The sequence below is a fragment of the Eschrichtius robustus genome, chromosome 13 (genome assembly GCF_028021215.1).
Source record: "Eschrichtius robustus isolate mEscRob2 chromosome 13, mEscRob2.pri, whole genome shotgun sequence".
Lineage (NCBI taxonomy): Eukaryota > Metazoa > Chordata > Mammalia > Artiodactyla > Eschrichtiidae > Eschrichtius > Eschrichtius robustus.
This window is the reverse complement of record NC_090836.1, coordinates 40423348-40432199: the sequence shown is the minus strand read 5'-3', so window position 1 is coordinate 40432199 and position 8852 is coordinate 40423348. Positions and strand designations below refer to the sequence as shown.

The window sequence follows — 8852 nt, the reverse complement described above, 5'->3', positions numbered from 1 at the left end:
GGGGGCATTAAGTGCTCTGTTCTAGAACAGCGATAGGCCAGCATGTCACCATCAGAGGCAGACGGACTGTGATAGCAGCTCATGGGGACAGTACAAGCAGGGCTTCTTCTCTTCCCTTCCCATCCTGTGCTGATACACTTCACAGGCAACTCTTCTACGGTCCCCCAGAGGTGCCTACTGAGACATCCAGGCAATCAGAGGAGACACAGATGAATCAAAAGCAGGGTTTATTTTTCTACCAAATTCTCCAATCCATGTTCCAGCCAATGGATGAAGGGTAAATCAGACCCCACAGACTCTTGGTAAAAACAGTTTTAACTTTCTACAGGAAAAAAAAGTTATTTTTTTTCTTTAATAAAGTTCCTAGGCATTTGGAAGCAGATGAAAAAATTTCACATATTGAATGGTCTGTGCTTTCTTCTTTAATGTATTCAAATGCTCCCTCCCTGCTGCCTCTTCTGTGATGAGGCCCCGAAAATAGTTCTGCAACTGCACTGACCGTCCTATTTCCGGATCACTCTGTCGTCTGATGCCCTAGAACCATGGTATGATTTTAATTGATAATGCCCCAAGAACAGCTGAAAAGATCTCAGTTAAACTCTTCAAACCTTCTTTGAGGGCCTACTATTTGCTGGGCATAGGCTAGGCACTAGGCAGTGATCCTGCTGGCTCTGAGAAAAGTAAATGGCGCTACAGAGAGGAGTTTTCCTCCCTAGTGGCAGGAGGATGTCTGCTGGGGACTGAGAGAACCAATTTCTCCTCTGGTTCTACCCCCTGGGGTAGGTACAGGGCTCAGGCCCTGGGAACAGATGCTGTGTCTCTTCTGACAGGTGCTGCCATGGAAGAACCACGAGCAGTTTCTAAACAGCTGTGGAATTTGCTCCACAATCCACATAGTGATGTGTCTCCAAGGAGCTCTGGGTCATGTGGCCAATGTAGGAAATCTTCACTGAAGTTCTAGGGAAAGGAAAACCAATGAGAATTAATTGTTTCTGAGATGAAATAAGTAAGAAAGATTGCCCAAGTAATTTCTTGCAAGCTCAGGCAATAATATCCACAGGTCCTAGATACGTATCTTCATGGTTACACAACCAGGAAGTCAGAGGATCTTTCCACATCCCCAGAGACACTGTGCCCTGAGCTGACCCTCTAAATATGTGGTTCTAAACCGGAGACAATTTTAACCCACAGGGGACTTCTGGCAACGTCTAAACATTTGGGGTTGTTACAGCTGAGTGGGGGAGGAGGTGGTGTTACTGGCATCTAGTGGGTAGAGGCCAGGCTGTAAAACGTCCTACAATGCACAGAACAGCCCCTGGCAACAAAGAACTGTCTGGCCCAAAATGTCAATAGTGCCAAGGCTAAGAAACCCTGCTCTAACCCTACTATTTCAAATGTCTGCAGCAGAACCTTGTCACTTGCAAATTTAACAGTCATGGTTCTAGAAATTACCCTACCGGTCCATGACATGTGGTAATTTGTGTGGCTACAGAGTAAGTCTGGCCAGATGCCCAGGGCTTATGCCTTGAGAAAGCTTTTCTTTTCTTTACTAGTTCCATCAGGATTCTAAAGGGATCACACAACTCGACCCCATTTCATGGAGAAAATTCTACATCTAACCGTTCACTGTGACCCTGGTGATTTGTGACAGGGATTTGGACACTGTATCTAAAGGACAGCAAGGCTCTGCCGTGTCTGTGCCTGTAAGGCACTGGGCATCCCCTCTTTGGTTTGTGGGCCCCACAGGCTCTCCCGAGCAAAGGTGGCCAGCTCACGTGGCCTGACGGTCCAGGCTCAAACACAAAGGCCCTGGACACAGGGAAATGAGCAACGTACCGCATGAAGACCACTATGTTGTGCACCAGGATATCGGGTAACGTGCAGAAGAAGCTGCCAAACAGCAAATAGAGAAATGGTCATTTTTTTGTTTTTTGTTTTTAAAAAAAGGCGAATCAGCAGGAGTGCTGAGTTACACTGTCAAACTGAGGAGCAGTCAGCCCCGTTTGGGTACCTCCCCTGCCCCACACCCGCCCTTCTGGCCTAAGTGCTGCCCTGGCTCACCAGTTCCGAGTCCCCACAAGTGTCCTTCCATCCTCCCACATCACCATCTTTTTGTTTGTTCGTACCCATCACAAAATGCTGCAGCTTGGAAATGTTTCTAGTGGCCTAATGTTCTCTTTTAGAAATTTGAGCACTTCAGTCACATATCAAATACCACATCCTCCAAGTAAACCTCAAGATGGCCAAAGCTAGGGAACCCACAGGCCCAAGGCTGGAACTTAAGGCAGGATCGGCCCCCACCAATTGAGCTCAACTCTGAATCCCTTTCATCCAGTAAAAAGCACACGTGTAGAGAACACTGTCCTTACTACACATAGGAAAATGGTCCTCCCATCTCAGCCTTCACGGTAAAATTCACCTGAAAATAAGACACCAGAGTCAGTCTGTGGCTAAGCAGTCTTGACAAAGAACAGTACTATTATCAGCAACCCAAGGACCTGAGAGCACTCTTCTATCACATACAAAATATTTCCCCAAGACTGTCCCTGATCCAGATGATGAGCCTCTAACAAATCTTCCAACCTCTTCCCTGTTGAGAGGCCAATGGACCACATGGCCTCTTCTCGATTGCTGGCAAATTGCTTTCTCCGACAAATTCTTTTGTTCCTGTAACACTTAAATGCTAGCTGATTTTTTTCCCCTAATTTTTCATAATTACAGAGCTCATCAGGTCTTCCTCATCAACCAGTTGCTACAAGTGGAAATGAGGAGAGGAAGAGGAAAGTAATGAGGTGACAGCATTCCACAGCGCCTACTCTTCTCTCAGGCCCACGGGACCAGGATCCTAAAAGGGTGGCATACCAGATGCTCGCTCCGAGGTGGAATGAGGGAGATGTTAGTTGTCACGTGTGACCCGACCACGGTGTTCATGCACTGAACCTGGCTGGACAGGCTGCTCACCGCCACAGAGTAGAAGTTGGAGTTCCTGATTTTCAGGGTGGCCTGCATCAGGGCAAGAGAGGAAACACGTGTCAGGGTCCTGGGTACAAGACTCACAGGTGCACGACCCAGGAAGGGAGGCCCTAATCTTACCGTGATGGCGAGGATTACAAGGGAGTCCCGCTCATTAAATGTGACTTGCACCACTTTGATGCCGTCATCATCCACGAGGACCGAATGTGGAAACAGGAAGAAAACCACCAAACCAGATGCCAGGAGACAGAGCAGAACAGACAGGAGGACATACTGCTTACTGCAAACGACAAAGCGCACGACCAACCCAGGCAGTCAGATATCAAGGTCCAATCAGTCAAGATTAAATGCAAAACCAGGAATGAGGCGGGGAGGGACAAGAAAGTGAAAAGAGCAAGGAATCACAAACCAGGCACGAATAAGTGGAACATGTTCACAAACCCATCTGAATGCTGTCTGCAGTCTGGGAAGAGAAGCTGAGGAGAGGAATTGTGTGGACAGAAACATCTCTTCACCTCCCAGGACACCCTCTCCTCCAATTCCTTCCGACTCAAGTTCCTTCATTTGGCTCTCTGTCCTCAAAACATTTCTAGCCTCAAGTTCCCTTCCCCAGGTTGTGACGGGGGCAGAGGCACCTTGCTTGAGCAGACAGTATTAAAGGAAGTGGGGAATTTACAGGAACAGATAACGTTTTCAAGAAGTTAACTGGCATTCACACACAGAAAAAGGGACTAGAGACAACTGTAGGCATTAACAGGAGAGACGCAGGTGACTCACGTTCTCTGAGGACGCAATCTCTGATCACTGTGTGGGATCAAAGCCACCAGCTCATTTACTTGCTCTAGAAAAGAAACAAACAACAATTTTGGTAAAATAAACCCCATGTGTTGCAGTACTTTCCATCACATACACAGTAGCCTGTCACAAATATACTTGTCTGGAATTAGACGTTTCTAAGATACCAGTTTTATACTTGGGGTCTAATGAACAAGAAACAAGTAAATATGTAGAGAGTGCTACAAATTACAAAACATCTATCAGTGCTCCCAGGCCAGTGACGTGGAAGTTGAGAAATCTAGGATCTTGTTCTGGCTTTACTGAATGGCCTTGAGCTGCTGCATGGCTTTCAGCTGCTGCATAGCCTTGGGGAAGTCATTACCTCTCTAGGCCACTGTGTCCTCATCTGTAATATGAAGGCTTTGGATTAAATGGTTTCTAAGGTTCTTACCAGCTCTAAACCTCTGTGACCCTCCATCTACACTGTTAAGACTTTCTGAGAGCCAACTTAGTGACAGATGATTCTGTACCCAATCCAGGCTCCAGTCCTGTGCATGTTTTTCTCCCCCCACTTGATTTGTTTTTCAGATCTTAGGTTTATGATTCACTACCTGCTTCCTTGAACAGAAGCTTCCAAGATGGTGTCTGCTCCTCCCCCACAAAGCCATGCCAGGCCTTATGAGTGAGAGCAATAAAGAAATGTGCCTGTCAACAAACCCCACAATCTAGAGCAAACCAAATGTTCCAAACCAAGGAAACAACGAACAAGAGTGGAAGTGAAGAAAAGCAAGGCTTTCAAATATTGGGAAACCTAGAGAAGTTGTGGAACCTGCCCAAGTTTATCAAGTCAGCTCAGCCGGCTCCTGCTCAGGGCATGGCCTATGACTGTGGTATTGCCGCCTAGGAGAAAAGTTCTGTCTGGGAGACCGGAGAAGCCCTCCGGGTATCTTGGAATTCTCCTTGGGGAATCATCCTTCCCGTGATAACCAAAGACTCTCACCTGTTGGAATGTAGCCTGTCCCCTGGCATGTGAGACAGGTGATGCTATCTCGCCCTGTGAACTCCACATATGGGAACTGAGCAATGGCTTCTTCCTGCTCCCGTTCAGCCAGCAAATCCTTCCTGTCATCTGCTTTCTTCCGCTTGCAAGAACGGGGGTGAGCATAGGCGGACTGCTGGGACCCCATGGCCAGGATGTGCCACTTGTGTCATGTCCTAGGGTGCAAAGAGGCAAGTGAGTGCGTGTACAGGTGGCCGTGCATCTTTCTATGAGAAAAGCGATAACACAAAAATGACCAAATTGCCGTCCTGAATGTGATCCCAAACACCTGCACAATTTCTACCAGGCTCCTCATTTTGTAGCACTGCTCCCTAACCCCCTCCGACTCGGGACACACACAGCCAGAGAAACGGGGCCGCCAGCTCCTCGCAGTCCCAGGGCTCGGGTCGACCCAGCTCCCACGTGGTCCAGCCTCACCCCTTCCTGTCCGCTATTTTCAAACTCTGTGCCCTCCTCGAGAAAACCTCCGCAACAATCAACAGGCACCAAATTAATAAGAGGCCTCAAAGATTCCCCATCCCCCTCCACTCCCAGACCCAAGAGGCGGGCTCAGGTCACGCCCCTTGGCAAAAAGCGCGCTCCGAGCCCACCAGAGTCGCCCAGTAGAGAGCAAATGCCGAAGGCTCCAGACCTGCAGGGAACGAGCTCCCGGCAGCTCCTTCACGGGCCGGACCGCCAGCCACCTGCCCGCTTCAGCGGGTTTACCTTCCTCTTGGGTCTTACAAAACTGCCCGCACTCGATGCGCATGCGCAGAACGCAAGGTGGCCCGGGGATGCCGGCGTGAGCCCGCGCGTGCGCTCTTCGCGGCCCTGCTGACGGCGCCGGGAGAGGGCGGCAGAGAGCTGGGGGGCTGGGGTTCGGGGTGGAGCAGCGCTTCTCGGGGCTTGAGGCAGGTCCAGTGGAGTGATTGAGTCCTCCAGAAACGCTGGGAAAGGCTCAAGTTTCCAGAGGAAGAGGAAGGCGGAAAGAGCCGGCAGCCAAAGCCATTTTCAACTATTCTTTGAGCCACGGGGGTTGTGTAGATGCCGAGGGTAAAAAGTGCATCAGACACAGAACCTGCCCTCATCCTGCTTTAGGACGTCCCCTTCCGCAGCCCTAGACACGCACACACAAGGCATGCACATAAGGGGCTAGAGGACACTTTTTAAAGTGGCGGGTTTAGTGCTTGTGTTACCTCCTCCATGAAGCCCTCCTCGATTCTGACACTTTTTTTAGGGCGGGTTTCTTTGTAGGGACTGCCTGGTTGAGCTTCGCCTGCAGCAGAAGGAAGCAAGCGAGGGCAGACTTTAAGCAGGTGAAGTTATAAAGACGATGCTGGGGAGAGGAGAGATTCTGAACTGGGTGAATGGGGGGCATGCCCTGCAACGTGGAGGGAGGCTGGCGACCTTCGAGCTCTCTGCCATCTCCACTTCTCTCTCCTCCTTCTCCTGTGAGGAAGGCTGATGCCCCTGCTGCTGTCTAGCCACCTGCACAACTGCTGGTCCCAGTCAGCCCACTGAGTCTTTAGAATAAGAAATGGTAAAGAAAAAATTATTGAATGACACTGGTTGGAGACAGTAAGGCAGACTTTGTTCAAGGTGGGCAATGGTGATAGGTGTGGAGGGACAGCTGCACCAATGGGGTCTTCCAGTGGGGGAGAGAGATTGGGTTCAAGTCTGAATACAGCAAGGTAACTGGGAATTTAGAGTCAAGGAACAGGGTGCCGGTCAGTGGATGGAAAATTACCAAGAGAAAACATAGCGGTAAGGGGAATTCTGGCTAAACTGACCTAACAGGATTCTTGCTGAAGACACACCATGGTGATCAGACATCACCTGGGGGATGATGGAGGATGAGGAATCCAATCAGATATGGAAGGTGATCAGATTTTGAGAGGGGTTCTTGCTAAGCTGACTTAGCGGGGTTCATGCAAAAACTGGATTATAGGGGCTTCCCTGGTGGCGCAGTGGTTGAGAATCTGCCTGCCAATGCAGGGGACACGGGTTCAAGCCCTGGTCTGGGAGGATCCCACATGCCGCGGAGCAACTGGGCCCGTGAGCCACAACTACCGAGCCTGCGCGTCTGGAGCCTGTGCTCCGAACAAGAGAGGCCGCGATAGTGAGAGGCCCGCACACCGCGATGAAGAGTGGCCCCCGCTTGCCACAACTAGAGAAGGCCCTCGCACAGAAACGAAGACCCAACACTGCCAAAAATAAATAATAAATAAATAAATTAAAAATGTACTTGTAAAAAAAAAACAAAACTGGATTATACAATAAGTGCACAGATGGGCCTAAGAGAAGGTTCAGGAACTTGACTAAAGTTTGGTCAAGAAAAGAATATTTGGCAGAAGCAACAAGAAACCATTGCTCCTCTTTTTCCACCTACGGCCCATACCTTCCCCTTCGTGAAATCGATCTTCACCTCTCTCCTTGCAAGCTCTATACCAGTTTATATTCCTTGTTTATACAAATCTGATTTTGTTGGAGGCAGCGATATGCTCAATGAAAAATACATTTCCCTGCCTACTTACCATATGACACAGTTTGAGCCAATGAGGTGTGTGGACTTCCAGGAAAGCTCCTTAAAAGTGATGGAGACTCAACTTGTGCTTTGACCTTCCTCTTCCTGTTTGGAATTTAGACTTGATGTTGGAGATGGGGCAGCCAAATTGTGCCCATGAGGTGAGAAGTGCATGTGAAGGAAGGCTGGGTAGAGGGATTAAAAGAGCCTGGGTGGCTGATGACATTTGGAGCCACACTCAGGCTCTGGACTACCTTTCTTCTGACTTCTCATTGCATGAGAAAAATAACCAACCCCACCCCAACAAATTGTGGTGTGTGTGTGTGTGTGTGTGTGTGTGTGTGTGCCTTTCTCATAGTAGGATGCAATGCTAGAAGATACAGACACAGAGCTAGTTAAGGGGGAAGCCTGGATTTTAACACAGGCAGTCTGACTGCTTTACCCAAACACCATGTAAGCCACGCTTAGGTTTCTATCCTCTTCTAACATCTGCTCTTAGGGCACATGCCTTTAGAGAGAGGGAGGCCTCTTGCCTGTCTGAGACCTGTCTTCCAAGTTCGGCTTTCTTGTCTGAAGACCCACTTCTCACAGGGAATTCACCTTGGGAATCTGGGGAATGAGCCCATCCTTTAGTCACATGGGGATTGCCTCATTTTGTGGCCTCTGCTGGAACGCTGCCAAGGGCAAGAGGCAGTGAGCCTAATGTCCACACTATGGATGGACACTGCAGAGGGTGGTCCAGGCTGTCCCAGGAACAGGGAAGATGAGGAGGCAGCAGCCTGATTCATACCAGCTTAAGAGGAAGAGAAGGCCAGGGGAAGATGGAGGGCTGTGGATGCTTCATAAAGGAAGGGAAACAGGCTAAGGGCTTGGGCCTGTGGTGAGGAAAAGTGGGGCTCATGTTGCTGGGGACTGTAAAGGGGGTCTGGGGGTGTAGCCAGCAGAACCGTTGAGGCTTTCTGTCCACTGTCTGGGACAAATAGACTGTACCCTCCAGTGTGGCTCCTATTCCTCCTTGTTTCCCCAGCACCCAGCTTGAAGCCTGAGGCATAGTAGGCCCTCAATAAACACTTGCAGACCGACTCCACCTGGAAGCTGGCCCGCACTGCCTGGGGGAGTAGTCCCAGCATCCGCCATGGCCATCCAGGAGGCCGTTTTAATTGGGCAGCACATTCCGAGGAGACACCCATCACTTCTCACTTGTGCCTGGCTTCCAAGGTTGTCTCAGCATCCCAGTTATGAGCAGTGAGGTTACTGCAGACGTGAGCTCACGGGGGGCTCTCTGCTGGGGGGGGGGGCAGGGTGGAGGAGGACCAACTGGGAATCCCTGCCCTCCCAGCCTCCTCGATTTCTCCATGTGCGTTATGTACCCCCGGCCCCACAGGCTGAGGGGAGTCAAGGTATTGAGGGGCCGTGGTCCTGAAAGGCCCTGCACATGGGGAAACCGAGGGCTTAGAGTTGGAAGTGTTCTTCATGGTCTTCGTTCTGCCCCCTTTATTAAGTCCACAGTGGAGAAAACTTGCTTGAGGTTAAATGACA

At 49.9% G+C, this 8852-nt stretch overlaps 1 protein-coding gene across 1 annotated transcript; it reads right to left on the bottom strand.

Moving 5' to 3' along the window:
- Positions 1-210: 210 nt before the first annotated feature.
- On the bottom strand, positions 211-5545 carry TMEM106C (transmembrane protein 106C). The gene is made up of 8 exons (XM_068561497.1): positions 5442-5545; positions 4751-4965; positions 3751-3814; positions 3094-3253; positions 2863-3003; positions 2370-2419; positions 1837-1890; positions 211-957 (listed from the first exon to the last, which is right to left on the bottom strand). Exons 2-8 carry the CDS (start codon positions 4935-4937, stop codon positions 861-863), a joined length of 753 nt encoding a protein of 250 aa, XP_068417598.1. The 5' UTR covers positions 4938-4965; positions 5442-5545; the 3' UTR covers positions 211-860.
- Positions 5546-8852: the final 3307 nt, after the last annotated feature.